Below are 20,833 nucleotides of genomic sequence, written 5' to 3'. Positions count from 1 at the left end.
TGGTTTTGGTGGTGATGAAGAGTTGAGTGTCATCGGCATAGCAGTGAAAGTGTCCATGGCAGCGGATGATGTGGCCAAGTGGGAGCATATAGAGGATGAAGAGGATGGGGCCAAGCGCTGAGCCTTGGGGGACTCCGTGTGAGACAGGGGTGGTGGGGGATTTGTGGTTGTTTATGGCGATATGGTGAAATCTTTCTGACAGGTATGAGTTGAACCAGGAGAGGGCGGAGTCGGTGATGCCTAAGGATTTCAGGCGGCTGAGGAGGATGGAGTGGTTGACGGTGTCGAAGGCAGCACTGAGGTCCAGGAGGAGGAGAATGGTGAGGGAGCCGGAATCAGAGGAGAGTAGGAGATCGTTTGTGACTTTGATTAGTGCTGTTTCAGTGCTGTGGTGGGTTCTAAAGCCGGATTGGAATGTTTCATATAGGTTATTGGAGAGGAGGTAAGTCTTGAGTTGAGTTGTGATGGCTCTTTCCAGTAATTTTGAGATGAATGTGAGGTTGGAGATGGGTCTGAAATTGTTGGGGTCGTCAGAGTCAAGCCCAGGTTTTTTAAGGAGAGGGGTGATGGCAGCAAGTTTAAGAGGTGGGGGGACAGTGCCAGAGGTAAGGGAGGAGTTGATGGTGTCAGTGATCAGTGGGGCGAGAGAGGTAAAACAGGCTTTGACGAGTTCAGAGGGCATGGGGTCCAGGGGGGAGGTGGATGATTTCATGGTGGAGAGTATTTTGGAGAGGTCAGCAGTGGTTATCGGTGAGAAGGTAGAGAGCCGGTGGTCTGAGGATGAAGGAGGTGTGGGTTCGGGGACCGGGGTGGAGGCAGAGGAGGTAGAGAGCCGGTGGTCTGAGGATGAAGGAGGTGTGGGTTCGGGGACCGGGGTGGAGGCAGAGGAGGTTGCAAGCTGGTTGTGGATGTTTTCTATTTTGGAATTGAAAAATGAAATGAGGTTGTTGTTGTTTCTCCCGGGTGAATGAGGATGAAATGTTGTCGGGGGGCTTGAGGAGTTTATTTATGGTGGAAAACAGGGTGCGTGGGTTGGAGGATCCAGAGTGAATGATGCCAGAGTAGTAAACTGAACGGGCTTTGTTTAGTGCTTATTTGTAGAGGTTTGTGTGCTCTTTGTATGCGAGGGCGTGTACTGTGAGACCGGTTTTCTTGTGGAGACGTTCTAGTTGTCGCAGTTGTTTTTTTAATTTGTGAAGTTCCGGGGTGAACCAGGGAGCCGAGTGAGTAAAGGTGACAGTTTTGGTTTTTAGGGGGGCCAGTTTGTTGAGGGATGAAGACAGTGTGCTGTTGTAGATGTTGACGAGGTCCATGGGGGTTGGACTTGCAGGAAAGGTGAGGCTTGAAAGAGTGTTTGATATGCAGGTGGAGAGAGAGACTGGGCAGATGGATTTAATGTTGCGGAAAGTGATTGTGCGGACCTGTTTGAGTTGGGGGGCGGGAATGTCAACGACAAGTGTGATGGCCAGGTGGTCAGATATGGAGAGGTCAGTGCTGGAGATATTGTGGATGTGGAATGGGTTTTCTCAATAAGCCCTGCCCACTTTATTTCGACAGGGCCTAACCCAAACCAGATCAACGGCTTCTTTATCCTTTCATCTCCTGAGTTCCAACCATTAATTATTGTCGTTCGAGGATATTTGTTTAGGCTACATATCCAAAGCCAATCTCTGACTAAAAACTAGTTCAGTGGCTGCTATAACAAAAATAATGCATGTGTCATATTTGCTGTACAAATATGGCCTGTATGGCATTAGAGCAAAAAGTAGCCATTACTTTTTCAGCAGTGGCAGTAATCCAGTTCAAGCCCCGCTTAGAATGTTATGAAGAATCTGTGCTGAGACTTGAAAAATGCCTTCTACATTGGAAGTCCATGCAACTTGATTTGCCAATTTGCACAGAACTATGATTCACGGTTATAACAAAACAATTTCACCCAACGTTTCTGTCAGAACAAACCACTATAGAACCACTATAGCAACAATTCACCTCCTACTTCTTCAAAAATTATAGCGGAAAATATTATATAATATAATTGTATTTGATATAAAGTGTAGGTGTGCTTGAGCAGCCCTAAAAATAGTCTGAAATCGCCACTGCTCCACTTGATGTCAACATTTTTATCAGTGTTAAAATGAGATCCATAACTGCCAGGTAGGCGGAGAGGCTGAGTGGGTTAGGCTACATTGTGTGTCCACAATCTTAATATAAACCTGTTGGTCGGCATCAGGTGTGCAAACACGAAGGCTACGTGGACCCACAGCTATGGCATTTTTTCAAAGTAATACGAATGATAACTGTCGCCAAAGTTTTTGGGCCTTCTAAAGTGGTTGGTCTATACTGTAGTATTGAAATGGAAAATTACTAAATCCTCACCTCATTGCATGAATTAACTATGTTAACTCTGTTTTGGGACTTTTCAGATTGCATAACATTTTACGCGGTGTTGTTCATATTAACATGTTGCTGCTTGTGTTGGCTTTATTAATAAAACTATCAGTAGGAAGCCTGTTTCTGGTAGAACTAGATTTACAATGTTTTACCTTTGGACAAAAGTAATGGGCATACGATGCGAAATAGTGTTATTTTATACTGCTACACGTTGTCAAAATATTTACCAGGAAGGGAATTCGATCTATAACTGCGGTACAGTTTTATCTGGAGAGGCTTATTTGGGTGGCTACAGTGTGACAACAATTAGGTGGGGTAGATAAAACCTGTTGGTCTGCATGCATGAAGCACGTCATGAAAGAGAATATTTCTAACCAATGAAAAACAACGCAAGATAAAGGAAGTTGGTGAGGTCAAAACAAAGCAGATTCAAATTGGTTTATAATGCATCTGAACAAAGTCCCGTAGCCCACGCCGACCCAGAACTATGGCAGGGAAGCCGTGTTTCTCATAAAACTATCTTGGGACTTTCTAACATTTTGGTGCACCTTATTACACTACTGTAGTCTATGATATTATATGCACATTGGTTTCATAATAATGGAGAATGATCAGTGTCAGAGCTATTGCAATGGAAAATTACAAACTGTGTGAAGTTCAGATCCACTTGTGTTCTGTAGATTCCTGATATCTTCAGGGTCCACAACAAACACTTTAACGACGAGTCCGCATCGATACGACGTCGGCATCGACCATTAAAGCAAATAAACTCTTAGACATGTTGCTTTAACACGACCAAATACGCGGGTATACGGCGTATATAATTGTATATATAATATCACGGCCAAAAGCTCTGTGCGCCTCAGGATGGCCGTAGCGCGGGGAGCTCTCATAGGGATTGGGCTTCTCGGTTTGTTTACCGGCGTTGCTATGGTTTCTGATCTTGTGTGTTCCAACGGTTTATTAGGTAGGCCCAGAGTGGTAGATTTAAGTAGTATCACTTAAGTAGTATATTTAAGTAGTATCACTTCAGTCAGTGGTATGTGCTCATTATACCACTGTGAAGTGGGTCGCCGGCCCTCCGCTGCATGTCGGGGCCGGACAACGGCCCTTAACAGTGGTATACTAATAATAATAATAATAATACATAGGTTTGGGATGGAGTTCCAGAGGGTAGGGGCGGCAATGGCAAAGGCTCTGTCCCCTATGGTGCGGTATTTGGTCCTGGTGATGGGGATGAGGGTGTTGGCAACAGTGGAGCGTGTTCGGTGTGGGTCAATGGGGCGTTGGAGGAGATCTGTCAGGTATGAGGGGGCAAGGTTGTTTAGGGCTTTGTAGGTGGTGAGGAGGATCTAGAAATGTATGCGTTGTTTTACCGGAAGCCAATGAAGTTGACGTAGGACGGGAGTGATGTGTTCTCTGGAGGGAGTGTGGGTGAGCAGTCTAGCAGCGGAGTTTTGAACATATTGCAGTTTTTGAAGAACAGTCGAGGGGAGACCATACAGGATGCTATTGCAGTAGTCGAGTCTGGAGGTGATGAAGGCATGAATTAGTGTTTCAGCAGCTGAGAAGGAGAGATTGGGTCGAAGGCGTGCTATGTTCCGGAGGTGGAAGAAGGATATTTTAGTGACGTGGTTTATGTGTGACTTGAAGGAGAGTGCAGGGTCCATGTAGATGCCAAGGTTTCTGACCAGGGCGGAGGGAGTGACAGAGTGACCATCAATGCAGAGTGAGTAGTTCTGGGAGGTGGGGAGTGTGGATTTTGGGCCAAAGATTATAATTTCAGTTTTATTGCTGTTGAGTTTGAGGAAGTTGTGGTTCATCCAGGTTTTTATGTCGCTGAGGCAGTTGGTGAGGGTGGAGAGATTAGCTGGAGTGATGGTTTTGGTGGTGATGAAGAGTTGAGTGTCATCGGCATAGCAGTGAAAGTGTCCATGGCAGCGGATGATGTGGCCAAGTGGGAGCATATAGAGGATGAAGAGGATGGGGCCAAGCACTGAGCCTTGGGGGACTCCGTGTGAGACAGGGGTGGTGTGGGATTTGTGGTTGTTTATGGCGATATAATGAAATCTTTCTGACAGGTATGAGTTGAACCAGGAGAGGGCGGAGTCGGTGATGCCTAAGGGTTTCAGGCGGCTGAGGAGGATGGAGTGGTTGACGGTGTCGAAGGCAGCACTGAGGTCCAGGAGGAGGAGGATGGTGATGGAGCCGGAATCAGAGGAGAGTAGGAGATCGTTTGTGACTTTGATTAGTGCTGTTTCAGTGCTGTGGTGGGTTCTAAAGCCGGATTGGAATGTTTCATATAGGTTATTGGAGAGGAGGTAAGTCTTGAGTTGAGTTGTGATGGCTCTTTCCAGTAATTTTGAGATGAATGTGAGGTTGGAGATGGGTCTGAAATTGTTGGGGTCGTCAGAGTCAAGCCCAGGTTTTTTAAGGAGAGGGGTGATGGCAGCAAGTTTAAGAGGTGGGGGGACAGTGCCAGAGGTAAGGGAGGAGTTGATGGTGTCAGTGATCAGTGGGGCGAGAGAGGTAAAACAGGCTTTGACGAGTTCAGAGGGCATGGGGTCCAGGGGGGAGGTGGATGATTTCATGGTGGAGAGTATTTTGGAGAGGTCAGCAGTGGTTATCGGTGAGAAGGTAGAGAGCCGGTGGTCTGAGGATGAAGGAGGTGTGGGTTCGGGGACCGGGGGGCAGGCAGAGGAGGTTGAGAGCCGGTGGTCTGAGGATGAAGGAGGTGTGGGTTCGGGGACCAGAGGAGGCAGAGGAGGTAGAGAGCCGGTGGTCTGAGGATGAAGGAGGTGTGGGTTCGGGGACCGGGGTGGAGGCAGAGGAGGTTGCAAGCTGGTTGTGGATGTTTTCTATTTTGGAATTGAAAAATGAAATGAGGTTGTTGTTGTTTCTCCCGGGTGAATGAGGATGAAATGTTGTCGGGGGGCTTGAGGAGTTTATTTATGGTGGAAAACAGGGTGCGTGGGTTGGAGGATCCAGAGTGAATGATGCCAGAGTAGTATACCGAACGGGCTTTGTTTAGTGCTGATTTGTAGAGGTTTGTGTGCTCTTTGTATGCGAGGGCGTGTACTGTGAGACCGGTTTTCTTGTGGAGACGTTCTAGTTGTCGCAGTTTTTTTTTTAATTTGTGAAGTTCCGGGGTGAACCAGGGAGCCGAGTGAGTAAAGGTGACAGTTTTGGTTTTTAGGGGGGCCAGTTTGTTGAGGGATGAAGACAGTGTGCTGTTGTAGATGTTGACGAGGTCCATGGGGGTTGGACTTGCAGGAAAGGTGAGGCTGGAAAGAGTGTTTGATATGCAGGTGGAGAGAGAGACTGGGCAGATAGATTTAATGTTGCGGAAAGTGATTGTGCGGACCTGTTTGGGTTGGGGGGCGGGAATGTCAATGACAAGTGTGATGGCCAGCTGGTCAGATATGGAGAGGTCAGTGCTGGAGATATTGTGGATGTGGAGGCCAATGGAGCAAACCAGGTCTAAGATGTGTCCGCGGTTGTGGGTGGGAAAGTTGATGTGTTGTGTGAAGCCGAGGCAGTTGATAAGGTCCAGAAAGTCAATTTTTACAGTCCCGGGGAGTCAATGTGGCAAGCCCCAAAGTTCCTTTCCAGTGGTCAGAGAAGTGTCAGTTTGCTTTTGAGGCCGCAAAAGCTCTTCTCTGTAGTGCGCCTGTATTTGCTGCCCCCGAATTTGTGCGTCCCTTTAAGCTGGAGGTGGACGCCAGTGCGCTTGGCGTCGGTGCGGTGCGGTGCGGAGCGTGGTATCGACCATCCAGTCTGCTATTTTTCTAAAAAACTCAAAAGGCACCAGCTCCATTACAGCACCATCGAAAAAGAGGCGTTGGCCTTGCTACTGGCGTTACAACACTTTGAGGTGTACCTTGGGTCTAACCCTGAGCCAACCGTCGTTTTTTCTGATCACAATCCGCTCGTGTTCCTAAATAGAATGCTCTTCTTCCGTTCCCAACTAACCTACATTGGCCGAAGAGTGTGTGGCCTCTTCTACTACAGTGTAAGTTAGTTGGGAAAGCACAGGAAGTGTGCAACTCTCTGTCCATTGAAGACAGCCTTGATTATGACACCGTTAAAGCCACTGTCCTTCGAGCCTATGAACTACTGCCAGAAGCATACAGGCAAAAATGTAGGAATTGTGGAAAAACTGCCAATCAGACATATGTTGAGTTTGCACGGGCGAAGAGCATTCTATTTGATAAATGGTGCCAGGCCAGTAAGGTAGTAACTTTTGATAATTTGCGAGAACTCATTGTGCTGGAGGAGCTACTATAAATGGCCGCAGCTGGAGACAATCACTCTCCTTCTCTTGACCCTGCTCCCAACTGCACCAGGCTTTATCATGTGGCATTGTATTGTATTGTGTTGTGATGTGTTAAAACTTTAGCAGTCCAGGTAATCGTAGGGGTGAGTAGCTTGTTTGGTTTATCTTTTGATTTTCTCCTGTTTATCACGTAGGGAGTCAGTGAGAATCCTGTAAACTTTGTTTTCTTTGGTTTGTTGGTTAGGCAAGTTAGTTTTGAGTTAGATTGTTTTTGTTTGTTGTTTTGGCTATGCTCACCCTGAGGCTCCATCAGTTGAATAAATTAACTTAAGCTGGACTGCAGCCCTGTGTGCATGGTCGTCCTTGGGAGTGGGGAAAAGAAGGGAGCACCGTTTGTGATGTCCGGTTCCCCTAGGCCGGTCGTGACAGAGGGGAACACAAACCCATAATGTAGTCACTACACCAGCCCCCCCAGTGTTCACCTCAATACTCAAAATCCCCGCAGCGCGGAGGGCGTGTGGCCCGGCCCCTACGACTGTAGGCAAAGTCAGGAGGTGCGGGAGGAGGCGTGACATCGTCCATCACATCCTCTTGTTGGGCGGGGCGGGGGGCAGCGACGACCCCCAGATTCTCTGCCGCCGCCGCCCACAGCTCCGAAGTAAACTGCGGGCCACGGTCAGAGGAGAGGTCAGCAGGAGTGCCGTAGCGGGGGAGACCCACACCGCGATGAACGCCCGGGCCAGGTCGGGGGCTGTCGTTGAGGAGAGCGGGACTGCCTCCGGCCAGCGCGTCGTCCTGTCCACCATGGTAAAGAGGTAGGTGAAGCCGTGCGAGGGGGGTAGGGGTCCCACCAGGTCCACGTTGACATGGTCGAACCTCTGCTCGGGCACCGAGAAGTGTTCCAGGGGGGCCTTGACATGGCGATGCACCTTGGCGCGTTGACAGGCAGTGCAAGTGTCGACCCAGGCCCTCACATCTCTCTTGAGCCCGTGCCAGATGAAATTCACTGACACCAGCCGTGAGGACGGTTTCCTACCTGGGCGAGACAAGTCGTGTACCGCCTCGAAGACGGGGCGTCTCCAGTTGGCGGGGACTACAGGCCTTGGCTGACCCGTGGAAACCTCGCACAGGAGCTTGGCAAGGTGTTTACGTGAGTGAGTGAGTGAGTGAGTGAGTGAGTGAGTGAGTGAGTGAGTGAGTGAGTGAGTGAGTGAGTGAGTGAGTGAGTGAGAGAGAGCAGGAACGCGAGTAAGAGGAGAAACCGTCAGTGGGAGAGAGAGAGAGAGAGAGAGAGAGAGAGAGAGAGAGAGAGAGAGAGAGAGAGAGAGAGAGAGAGAGAGAGAGAGAGAGAGAGAGAGAGAGAGAGAGAGAGAGAGAGAGAGAGAGAGAGAGAGAGAGAGAGAGAGAGAGAATGAATTTGCTCTGTACTGAATAGATTATTTGTGTGCTTGGATGTATGAATATAACCTGTGGCCCATTAATGACCCCTGTTTTGGAACAAATCATAGAACCACCAATGGGGTCGGTGACTCTGTGGTTCTGTATGTCGCAGCAACCTTGGAGGGGGGGGGGCCGTGTTGGCTCAGGACAGGGAAGGGCTGGAGAGAGTGGTTGTGTATGCTAGCAGGTCGCTGGCTCCCACCGAAAAGTGACGGTGTACATTCGACAGAGAGTTATGGGCTGTGGTGTGGGCTGTACGCCAGTTCAGACACTACATTGGATCAGCCACCTTCACCATTATAACTGACCATAAGCCTCTGCTGGGTCTTCGCAGAATGTCGATTGACAAGGACTCCACCAGAAGGAGAGCGAGATGGGTGTTAGAACTCAACCCTTTTATCTGGGTCATGCAGCACAAAGAGGGTCAGCAGCATGTCAATGCTGATGCTCTCTCAAGGAGGCCTCAAAACCCAGGGTCTGGTGTGGTGAATCACACCCATCAGGAGACAGCTGCTCAGGTGAATTCTGTAGGCTCAGACACGGAGCCATTGGTTCCCCGGTCAGACATTTTGTCATCTCCGCCATCTGCTGTGGACCCCCGCACCTCTGACCTCACCACAGGGCAGCAAGTGGACACAGACAGTGAGTCTGACATGTCTTTCATGCATGCACTTTCACATGACGGGACTGGAATAAGAGAGCCGATCCTGACAAGTGTGCAGTGTTTCAATGGATTGAGGGGAGTAGTTCTCGACCGCCGCGGGGGCACATGAAAGGTAGCTTTCGGTCATGTTGGAAATTATGGACTGAATATCCCCGCCTTGCTGTAAAAAACGGACTGCTCTGCCGGACAGTGAAATCTTCCCGCACGGGGGGTGACATGTGTCAGGTGCCCTCCTCGCTGGTCCCTGATGTGCTGCAGCACCTACACGGGGGTCCTGCCTCGGCACACTTTTCTGCGGAGCGAGTATGGGAACGGACAAGGCAAACTTGTTATTGGCCCTCTATGTTTAAAGATATTCAACAGTGGTGCAAGCAGTGCATCCCATGCCAAACCCGCAAAGCCCCAGCGCCCAAGCAAAGGGCGCCGATGGGGGGTTCTCAAGCTACTCTACCATTTCAGAGAGTGGCGAACAGGGTAACAGATATGTATCGGTGGTAGAAGACTACTTTACCAAATATGTAAATCTGTATGCTCTTCCTAACCAAACAGCCCAGTCGGTAACACAGTGTTTGTTCGAGGATTATGTTTTAGTGCATGGTATTCCAGAAGCTGTTCACAGTGATCAAGGTCAGCAGTTTGAAGCAGAGATTGTGCAAAGACTGTAAATGTTTAGGGATTAACACGACACGCACCACCCCGTATAATCCCAATGGTGCCATCCCGGGTATCATCAGATTTACCTTCTTCCCATGCAGACTTTGTGGCCTCTTTGGCAGGGAAACTGGAGATGGCGTTTGGTGGTGCCAGACAGAGAGGTGTCCAAGCACACGAGAAGCAAAAGCTGTACTACGACGGAGCCGTCCGTCACACACCATAGGCAGTAGGAGATTTGTTGTGGCTTCATAATCCCACAGAGGACCGTATGAAACTGGCTCCCCACTTGAAGGGACCACACCGGGTCCTGGCTGTGTTGGGCTCTCAAGGAGAACTGGGGCTTACCTATCGGTTTGCCTGTCCTTTGGACTCTGACGGACAGACACAGGTAGTCCATTACGACAGACTGAATCGTTACACATTGCCACTGCTCGCTGGCTTGTCAAGTTGCCCTCCCACTTCCCCTCTTCATGCCCAACCACGGCAGGGCGAGGGACCCTCCTATGGGGACTGGACAGCTGAGGAGCCCCTCGTTGCTGGGGGCACAGGGCTGCCACCACAGACTGTATCCCGTTCGGGAAGAGCTGTGAGACAGCCAGTTCATTTCAAGGACTTTATCAGTTATAGTTAACCGGTTCATTTCAATGCAAACAGGTTGTCAAACAATGTGTGGTATTATTTCTGTGGAGCAGAACGTAAATGTTGTACCGTAAATGTTTTAATTGAGATAATTGTGGTGATTATTTTTGTTTATTATTTTGGCAAAACAGCTATTTTGATTAGGAATAGTGGGTAGGATGCTCTGTGTTTATGGTTAAGGGTATAGTGTAACTGCTTTGTACCCGTACCGCCAAGAACACACAGACAGGCTGGATTGGATGATGGTTCTTTATGTGGTAGCTGCAATGAGGTAGATGCGCACACACAATATATGATTTATCACTTTCACCGGATCCGACATCCCAAGCAGAGAGCTGGAAAACTGGTCAAGTACATCACATCTTGACATTTTATTATCTTTTAGGGACCTTTATTTTGAAGGAGCATAACGGAAGTGTCTGCGTGTGGGTCGCTGTTTTGACTGAGTGTTGGGAGCATAGACATCATGGTTGGGAGCGCGAAAATAATAAAGAGGATCGCCCCGTTCAGTGAGTGGAGTTGTTCGATTCTTCTTTTTTATTGCCCAATAGACACAACAATAAAACGCTCGGTTACATACATATTACTTTTTAGATGCAAATATACATATATATAATTATCTATATCTATATATGTATTTATTTATTTTTGGAAACATTTCCGTCATTTGATCTCTGTCTTTGTGTCATTGTCTTATTTGTTTAAGAGGAGGAGCATAACAACGTAACCTGTCCGCTCTCTTTCCGTGTCATTTTCACCCTCTCTCCCTGAGGTTCAAGAATGGCGCTCAATAACGCTATTGTACGCAACAAGACAATCATTCAAGAAATTCTATCGGCAGATCCCCAATTCATACTTGACAAAGTGAGAGAGAAAGAACTGATAACCGGCCGCGAATACACCAAACTAAACTCCAATAAGGGGGACGCAGAGGATCTCGTTATCAAGCTCGTGGACACACTCATTAACAAAGGAAGACAATCCGAGTTCATTGGACTTCTGCAGGACGAGAAAGTCCTAGAAACGTATCCTAAGCTTAAAGACGTGGAATGGGGAGACAGTGGGTCTACCGCCTCATCGAGCAGTTTGAGTATTGGTAAAAGTTTTCGACCTATTATATGTTCATTTCTATTTTAGTTCTAAAGTAAAATTGTGTCAGGGGTGTCATCTTTTCAATGTGATGATTGGTCTCAGTACAAAATGATTACTCCCGACACATTAAGAAAGTATTCTTCCTTGAGTGGTCCAGCATCTCGATAGGTTGAACTTGACCTGCCTGTCTATGGATTGTCTTGTCTTTTTTTTTTTCTGACCATCCCTTTCTTATCCTAGGACATGGGGACAACAAGACGGTAGTAGAGCAAAGGAAAAAAACGAGAGGTTAGTGTTTTGCGTAGTGGTGCTTTGTTCCTTGGCTTCCTGAAGAACATATGACGTACTGTATGTTCTTCAAAAAATGCAGATTCGACCGGATACCTTTTAAAGGCTTATTACATGTTTGTAGCCTCAACTTTACCCCTCAAACCCATTTAAATGTATCTTCAGGAAATGAAGGCAGGAAAAGAAACAGAAGTGAATCAGAAGAAGAAGTGACCAATAAGAAACCTTGCACGGTGGAGGGATCAGGTTAGCGGGTGACATTTTGAAAGAGACGATTGGTCTCAGGACAAAATTAAGAAAGTCTATTCCTTGATTGGTCCATCATCTCGATAGGTGAAACTTGAACTGCCTGTGTGTGGATTGGCTTTGTCTTTTTTCCAGGCAGCAACACTGAAACCCGCTCCGCAGGGCAAGCTCTGTCCGATAAGCAGCTCATGAAGGTGGCCGAAACGCTTGGACAGGAGTGGGAGCAGGCGGCCATCCACCTGGGGCTGGAGACAAAAGATCTAGACACCATCAAGGCAGAACATAGACCTGTGGTCATGCAGAAGCAGAAGATGTTGGTGCTGTGGAAGCGCCGAAGACCACCAGGAGAGGCCACAGCTCTGGACCTGCTGGAAGGTCTGGAAGACCTGGAGGACCTACCGGTCGAGACTCGTCTGTTATTGTCAGGTAAATGTACTTCACCCACCCACACACACGGGCGGGCGTCATAGTGGGGGGGAAGCAGGACTGGGTACCCAGGGCCCCAATGGGGTAATTAATGTCTTAACTAACTTTAAATTGGCTGGCTCACTGTCACCCCTTATAGAAGGCGCAGAATGGTTTATTCCTCCACTGCACGAGGATTCCCCAAACAGTAATGCTGAGTGCCTGATTGACTGACTGCTTAAACTGGAGCACTAATTGGCAAATTATCACACTACAGCCTGTTTTGGTGGATTACAGCTGAAGTGTTTTCACTCAATTTCATGATAAATTCTATGAAACATGACAAACATGATACATTATAGTCATGTTGCATATATTAACAGTGTACTTAATGTAGGCTGTAGGTTTACATGAATATCCTGTCCAGGTCATGTGGAGAATTAATTTGGGTTTTTGTGCAATATTGAACAAACCCTTGAACCTTTATGTTTGTAAGTAGTAATCTCAGGGAGATGCAATCTAAAATTCATAGGTTAAAATAACCATGTAACCCGTCTGTAGTGGCGATTTTTCCTCAATAAAACAATAACTGGAATATAAAGAAATCAAACTGAGCAACAGGGGGGACGAATCTTACGCAGTGTGGGTAACGAGTAAACTGTCCAGTTGGGATTTTGGGGTTTCTGGAAGTTTATTTTCCGGTGTTCCAAGCAAACAAAACAAATGTGCCTGACTGGGAACCTGCCGCCTCATCTCCTTGGTCTCTCTGGTACAGCTGGTAAAGAACCATGACCCTTCCCAGTGACTGTCTTACCTATTCCCTCCTACCTCTATGTATAGGTCAGACACCCGGTGCGCCACAGCTGGCCAATCATTTCAATTAACTTTCATTTATAATCCAAACGAGCAAATAAATATCAAATAATCATAGTATTTAAGCAAATATATATATTAAGCAAACAATCTAAATAAATGTTTTATAATTAAATCTTATTCTGAATAGCTCAAACACCGTCTATAATGAAAGCCTCCGATATAAAGCATGCATCATATTTGTCCTGCAACATTCAACAAATATAAAACATAATAAAATGCAATCATCAAACACAAAAAACTATCTGGAGGCCGATACAAGTAGAGCTTAACTGAGCTACCGTCGGCTTGTGGTGTTTGTTGATGTTCGTATTGAAATACAGTTTTTTTTATTTCTGTTGGACCACTCATTGCTCGTTGACCGGAAACGGAAAGGCAGGCTGGTTGTAATCTTTTCGCTCAGTTCTAGTCCTACTGTTGATACGGAGAGTAAAATATTTATATATAATTTTTTTTGTAATGCCTTACATTACCGTGTTGCAGCAAAAAGTAATGCATTACATTAATGCATTACTTTTGCAACACGTTACTCCAACACTGTGCCTGACGGTGGGTTTTTAGAATTATTAACAAACAATCAGCCTACTACAGTTGGTGTAAGACTATAATATTAAGTATTTCTGTTGTATGGTCTATGTACAGATTGGTTTTACACCTTATAAATGCCTAGCCGTACATACCTACCTACCTGTACTTAAAACATTGGGCAAACTAGTAGTAGAACCCCAAACATTGTTGATAAAGGCTACATCAAGATGACTGACAACGGGCAACGTTTGACCGTGCTGGCCCAAGACAGATCACCTCACCGACCGTATCTCACTTGACTGAGTATAACTATATAACGAGATACTACAGTACTTATTCTTGTGGAAAAGTGGACTTAATGTGGGATATTTTGATGATACCAAGTCTAGCAAACAAACAAAAATCGTATTGATGAGATATGTTGTGGGGGACAAGGTGGTACGACAAACGGTTTATTATTAACAAAGGTTAAGAAGAGATTAATCAATGCCTTTCGAATTCTCTTCCTGGGTCTGATCTCTTCTCCTGCTGGTGTGGGTGAGTTGTTACCATGAATGTACTTTTTGTAGCTTTGTTTTGACAAGAGGGGAGCTTCTTTGTCCTTTAATCCACTGGGATCCACTGATTCATTATCGTATCCTCAGGATTACATTTGTGTGGAATACAACCTTACACTTGGAAGGTGTATTGTTGACATCGTAAGACTGACTGACGATCCTTTTTCATATCGTAGGACATATATCCGACAAGACGGTGGTAAAGCCAAAGAAACAAATCAAAGGTAAGGGTTTTGCTGTGTTCCTTGGCTCCTCTGAGAACATATAACATATTTTCTTCTAAAAATGGTGCAATTGGTGTATGACTTATTAAGTACCTTTGCTGTATGGTCTATGTACAGATAAATATAAATATTAATGCATAGCAGTCGGGGCTCTGAACCGGTTCAAGGAACGAAAACGAAAACCGAAAACGAGCGGAATTTTACGAGGAACGGAAACGGAAACGAAAACCAAATGGTCTTCAACTGTTCCGGAACAGAAACGTTATTCTGAAATCCCCAAAACCGGTTAATACCGGGTTTTTTCGTTCTCTATATAGCCTATACAATTTCACAAAATTTCTCCTGCTGGTGTGGGTGAGTTGTTACTATGATTGTACTTTTTAAATAAACGGTCACTATCAGCTTTGTTTTGACAAGAGGGGAGCTTCTTTGTCCTTTAGTCCACTGGGATCCACTGATTTATTATTGTCCACTCGGGCAGGCCCGTCGCGAGAAGGCAAGCAAACCAAGCAATTACTTGGGGCCCCGAGCTGGCCTGGGGCCCCAAGACAACGACTGGTTATGAATAAAATGCAACGACAAACTGTGAGCGCCAGGGCCAGCGCAATGTGTTGGGGAAGCCCTCTGGTGGCGCTCTTAATTAAATTATATCAAACAAGTGTAATAAAACATGTTTACCAAACATGTTCCCAAATGGAACGGACAAGGGAGGGGACGGGGGATTGTAAGTGCGTATTGAAACTCACTGTAGTACACAGGACAACGCGATACCCCCCCTCCCCCGCTCGGAAGTCCTGTCCAGGGCGCATCTTAATGCGCTTGGGGCCCCCAAATTCATCTAAAGACTGACAATCCTTTTTCATATCCTAGGACATCGGGACGAAAAGACGCTGGTAAAGCCAAAGGAACCAACGTTTCTTTCAAGGGGTAGGTGTTTCACTTAGTGCTGCTGTGTTCCTTGGCTCATCGTGTTGAGTTGTGTTCTTTCATAATCCAAAATGTTTCCAACAATAAAAACCAGAGATATTCAGAGTTTAATTTACACTAATGGTCCGTTGTGTTGGTCCCATGTCGATGGCTTCATATGGCCTTACCCCCTAACTTCAGGGAAACTCACGACAATACCGTAGAGGCCTAATGTGTTGATATGATAGGTCAATAGCAATGTAGCTCACTACGATGTGCTACTTGGACAAGTGGCTCAGCCAGACACCAAGCTCATGCAGTGTTTAGCACATAGACTTTACTACCTTCCAGAAATCAGGTGACGGTAGCAGACTTCAGGCAGGACTGGATGGAACAGCCATCCTTCTCTTTCATCGAGCAGAGAAGCAGAGACACATTCCGCCCGTCACCCTCCGTAGCGGGCGCTACATCGCCGCGGTGCGCTGCTAGTGAAATACGCAGGCGGTCCGCACACGGCCACGGGATTTATAGTCGCCGCTTGTTTGGACGTAAATAGATTTAGATCAAGTTTGGCCACTAGGTGTCCACTAGGCGTCATCCAAATACTTGAACATAAAATCCACAATAACTCCGCTAGTAATCTCCTTTGAAGGAAACACAGATTAAAACATTAAATGAGGACTCAAACAATATTACGGCGTCTTACTTTGAAGACTTGGTGGTTGCTCATTCTGGAGGAAGCTTTTGCCATTGGACTGAATATGTTAGTTCAATAGCAATTGCAAGCACCATAACAATATTCTGCTTTCATAGCATGTGATGAGGCAAGAAATATGTAATCTCTATCAATATTTTATAATACATGAGCACTACATTGATGACATTTATATTAGATAATATGCAGATTAAATCGGATTTAATCTGCGTTGCATATTAGATTACTACCGGCGTGAAAGTGGATTTTCTATTTTCCAGTATTTGGATGCAGTAGCCTAGCAGACTAGAACGCATGCATATTCACTATCGGGAAACGGACACACTGAACATCTAGATTCTAGATGTTCACTTGTTTATAACTTATGTTCTTATGTTCATAAATTACAAAATGCAACGGCGCAAAAATGAGGCATTAATCAAAAACACTTAATTTTACGTCTATTTAAGTCAACACCCGTCCACAATGAGGCGTAGTTGGGACCCCTTTGGCCTCCCATTTGACTCCCAGGTTTGACTCCCCAGCACGCAATCAACAACTGAACATCTAGATTCTAGATGTTCAGTTGTTTATAACTTATGTTCTTATGTTCATAAGTTATTATGTGATCAAAAACACTTAATTTAACGTCTATTTAAGTCAACTGCCGTCCACAATGAGGCGTAGTTGGGACCCCTTTAAAATAAATGTAACGTAATGTAAAAAGGTGTGTTTTGTGTAATAGGTGCCCTGCCACAGCTACAGAGTTGAAGCTGACATCGTTGTAATGAATGGTTTGCTTGCACAATACTAACTGCACACTAGTGCCGTTGTAGTCTCGAGCTTCGGAGGGTTTTTACAGTAAAAATGAAAAAATATTATTAAAAACCTTAGAACATATTGTTTTCTATTTTGGTAGAACCTAAAGCAGCAACAGCACCAAAAAGTGACAGAAAAACCCAGGATATATGATATATCTTGGGTTTTTTCCTGTGAATGGGCTAAATGTATTCAGCACAAGCGGAGTAGCGTAAGCTTCCATTAAATTTTGATTGACAGGTATGGTGACACACCCCCTTCATATGCTTCCCATTTGGGCTAAAGTCATTCAGCCCAATGCTGCGTTTTAATATCCATCCGTCTCGGAGGTCCGAGGACGTTGCCTAGCGACACGCACAAACACGGCCCTTTTCCTTGGACGGCGAACTCGTCATCTCGGTTGAACTCAGTGGTGACCGAGCAAAATTCCGAGACAGAATTCAAGATGGCTGCGCCCATTGTGACTTGAAGTATGAACTGTTTTCATTGTGCTTGGACCACTTTGGTGGTTTAAATGGTAATTTCAATCACTCGTATTACTGCAATATCTTACTGCGTCCGTATCTCTCCCTATGGCCTATAGCCTACTTATTTTGGAGCGCCTGGCCCTCTGCCAATGCTACCGCGACAACAGCTTTCCGGGTGGCGTCCATGTTTTCCTCCAACGACCGAGCGAAATTATAAAACGCTTGAAGTGTGTGCGTGGCGTCAGATCCGAGATCCGAGTCGGTTCGCAGAGAATACTCGAACGCAGCATAAGCACAGTAGCGTAAGTGGCCATTTCATTGTGATTGGCAGGTGTCGCGACACGCCCCCATTTGGGCTAATTTCATTTAGCCCAAGCACAGTAGCGTAAGCTTCCATTGACGTTTGATTGACAGGTGCCCTGACACGCCCCCTTCATATGCTTCCCATTTGGGCTAAATTAGTTTAGCCCATGTCTTTGATGGACAGGTATGAAGAAGAGGACGGTTCTGATTCTGGTAAGAGTCGTGGTTCTTCTGGTTCTTCTCTCACCAGACGCCTGTGCTGAGATTGAAGATGATAAAGATGATGAAGGTGAGCAGTGTCCCTCTTCCATTGAGCTTTGAGTCTCCATGACGAGGTGATCTGACAACAGAAGTATTTCACTGGGGGTTAAAGAAACATTCCCGGTTCACTGAACCAGGAGTGCTGCCTGCCAGTGTATCATGAGGCCAACTGTTATTGGAGGGCTTAATGTACACATTACTCTTACACTGACATGCTGTCGGTTTTGTTACTGACAATAATCATTTATCCTGACAGAGGAGATGTACTTCAAGTCACATTGTGAAAAATGTAAAGCAGCTCAGCAGGTGAATTTCAACAACATATATTTCTTTACATTAAATGTACATTCCATAAATTCAGTATTGTTCTTTATTGTTGTTTGGTTCTGCGTTTTCCAGAGTCCTGAGCATGAGAAGGTTACCCCAACGAAGATTTCTAAATGGAGCTTCCAGTGAGTGACATTCGGTCCTGACACCAATCCCATGGGGTTATCAGAATAATATGGTCCCAACCACAAACAGATTCTGTTGTAATGTGTGTGTGTGTGTGTGTGTGTGTGTGTGTGTGTGTGTGTGTGTGTGTGTGTGTGTGTGTGTGTGTGTGTGTGTGTGTGTGTGTGTGTGTGTGTGTGTGTGTTAGGGTACAGCTGGAAGGCGAGGGGACCTATGAGTGTTCGGCTACAGGTCTGGTGTTTGAAGTGTCGGAGCAGGCTCTGGTCCGCTACTCGGTCCTGTCCTGGTTCCAATTCTCTGAGTTCCTCAAAGACTCCTGGAGGCCTGCTGGATCGATTTATGATGTGCGCGTGGTCAACAAGGATCCATCTGTGCTCAAGTTCATCCATTTCCCACACTCTCTGTGCCTTACTGGTAAGAACACACGCTGACTGTGAAGAGGGGGGGATTCATAAGCCGAATCTCTGTGTGCATGGCAATCTCTTTGAAATTCGATGTGATATATATATCATTTCAATATTCGTTATTTTCCTAAAATATTCTGGACTTTTGAATTTTAAAGATAACAAATAAGCAAAGCAATACCATTTTCCTAATATTGTATTTATTGCCATGGAATTTGCCATGGCTCCCAGTCTAGTTATCCTCTTGTTTTCACATTTTAGAAGATCCCTGCTTATTTTTAAAATACAATCTGGATTAGAAAATTGTTGCTGGAACCACTTGATATATAATGTTAATTATTTTACTATCACATGTATTTCTCCAAACTTATGAGTCTAAGTACATACTGGCTATTATCTTTCCCAAAGGGCTCGTATAAAGTATTGTTCACATTTCAACAGAACCTGGGCGTGATCTGAGCTTCAATGTTCTGCACGTAAAGGATCACCATCCCAACCCTGAGTCGACGGTGGGCTTCACGGCCAGCCATGTTAAATGGCGCGTGTCCTCGCTGTCTCTCCTGGGTCTCATTCTGAGGAGCATTTATCAATGGATGGTGAAGCGCCACGCGATGGTGCTGATTTACAAGGAGCTGAACAAAAAAGACTTCATCTTCCACGTGTATTTGGGCTCGAACAGCAGTTCTGAGTTCAAGGTGACGAAGAACAATGGTCAACGATTAAGTAATAGAACGAGAGTCCTGTGTGTTGGTAAACCGATTCATGGATAGACAGACGGACTAGACTAACCTGGGCTAGGCTAGGAAGAGCTAAGCTGTGCTAGACCAAGCTGGGATAACTGGGCTAAACTAGGGGAGGGAGAACTTTGGAGAGATTAAAATAGACTGGTCTGGGCTAGCCTAGAATACGCTTATCTGGACTGGGCTAGCCTGAAATGGGCTAGGATGGGCTGGGCTAGGCTAGACTGCACTAGGCGTGGCTAGATAATTCAGCCAACTAATACCTCCCTCTCACTCTTCCTCCCTCTCTCCATCTCTGACCATTTGGTCCTGCCCCTCCTGTTCCTGTCTGTGCAGGCTATTGAAGAACAGGTGAACAAATACAGGAAGAAATGCATCAGGATTGATAAACCGCCCACCTGTAATTCCCTGCTGGTGGCCGGGAAGAACTACCACCTCGGAAGCCAGCCAAAAATGAAAGTTAAACCTTCGGTATGTGTTGTGCTGCCAATAATTCTCATTTACATGTAATTAATCCTGCAATGAAAGGTTTTGTGCAATTCAGAAAGAGAAAGTATTGTCTCTATCTGTGTGTGTGTGTGTGTGTGTGTGTGTGTGTGTGTGTGTGTGTGTGTGTGTGTGTGTGTGTGTGTGTGTGTGCAAACAGAAACTAAAATTCACCACAAAAGATTTAGCGCTGAAGGGCTTTTCTGAAGCACACTTCGATGAGCGTCCTCCTTTCAGATTGTTTCTCATGGCCTCTGTGAAAAAAAGAAGAAGAAACTTTTCCAAAACGTTGTGGTCTGCTACAATCACAGAAGGTAAGCAATGTACACAATTTGAATTTGTTTTACGGTTTGCATCGTAAGACTGATGACTCATGACGCTTTCTATGACAAATCCTACTGTAGATGATTGGAACGACGAGGTGGCCAACAGCAGACAGAGAGGTACACTTTTTCTTCGGGGTATTGTGTTCTTTGGATCAGTGTTGGTGTTTCAACCGGATAGTAGGATTATTGGGCACGTTGAATCAGCCGACGAGCGGGGCTGCCCTGGGACCACCGCCCAAAGTTGCACATATTTGAACTTTTATGCACGGGGAAAAAAACGATCAGACTGATCAGAGTTCACAAAGGTTTCCACAATAAAAGGTTCAAGCCTTCAGGTGCGCAATTAAGAAAACAGAGAAGAGATGAGGAAAGCAAAGCTTTCATTTGTTGTGGCTACAGCTGCATGCTACAGCTACATGTTTTTGCTTGTAATCGTCTAACTTTATCTACTCTCCAACATTCTTGGATCCTCTGCCGATGTCCCCAGCTGCTGGAGAAGGGACATCTGATCTCCGATCTTCACCTCGCCTCTCTCTGGAGCATGTACGTAAAGCCAACTATTTTGTTTAGCTATCTGTGTAAATGATAATACACTTCTATATTGTCATTATTAGGTGAGTGTAGCGCTCAACTTTTTTTCTTCTTAGGCTTTATTATTCTATATCAAATCAACACACTTGTATCTTTCAATCTTAAA

The 20,833-nt window shown here is 45.8% G+C and overlaps 1 protein-coding gene across 1 annotated transcript; it reads left to right on the top strand.

Moving 5' to 3' along the window:
• The first annotated feature begins 10,782 nt into the window (after positions 1 to 10,782).
• Positions 10,783 to 19,369, top strand: LOC115560682 (uncharacterized). Its single transcript, XM_030380170.1, has 11 exons — positions 10,783 to 11,160; positions 11,397 to 11,444; positions 11,610 to 11,690; positions 11,826 to 12,116; positions 14,230 to 14,277; positions 15,148 to 15,204; positions 17,717 to 17,755; positions 17,984 to 18,033; positions 18,127 to 18,179; positions 18,368 to 18,594; positions 19,026 to 19,369. The coding sequence occupies exons 1-11, from the start codon at positions 10,845 to 10,847 to the stop codon at positions 19,352 to 19,354; spliced, it is 1,539 nt and encodes a 512-aa protein (XP_030236030.1). The 5' UTR covers positions 10,783 to 10,844; the 3' UTR covers positions 19,355 to 19,369.
• The last annotated feature ends 1,464 nt before the right edge of the window (positions 19,370 to 20,833 follow it).

Source organism: Gadus morhua, chromosome 16 (genome assembly GCF_902167405.1).
Source record: "Gadus morhua chromosome 16, gadMor3.0, whole genome shotgun sequence".
NCBI classification, from domain to species: domain Eukaryota; kingdom Metazoa; phylum Chordata; class Actinopteri; order Gadiformes; family Gadidae; genus Gadus; species Gadus morhua.
This window is presented reverse-complemented; position numbering and strand designations above follow the sequence as displayed.

Bases quoted from the DNA above. Each gene is read 5' to 3' on its own strand.
- LOC115560682 (XM_030380170.1), top strand. From the start codon at position 10,845: ATGGCGCTCAATAACGCTATTGTACGCAACAAGACAATCATTCAAGAA. The intron at 11,445-11,609 runs GTTAGTGTTTTG...ATGTATCTTCAG, and splicing joins GCAAAGGAAAAAAACGAGAG to GAAATGAAGGCAGGAAAAGA. The intron at 12,117-14,229 runs GTAAATGTACTT...TTCATATCGTAG, and splicing joins GACTCGTCTGTTATTGTCAG to GACATATATCCGACAAGACG.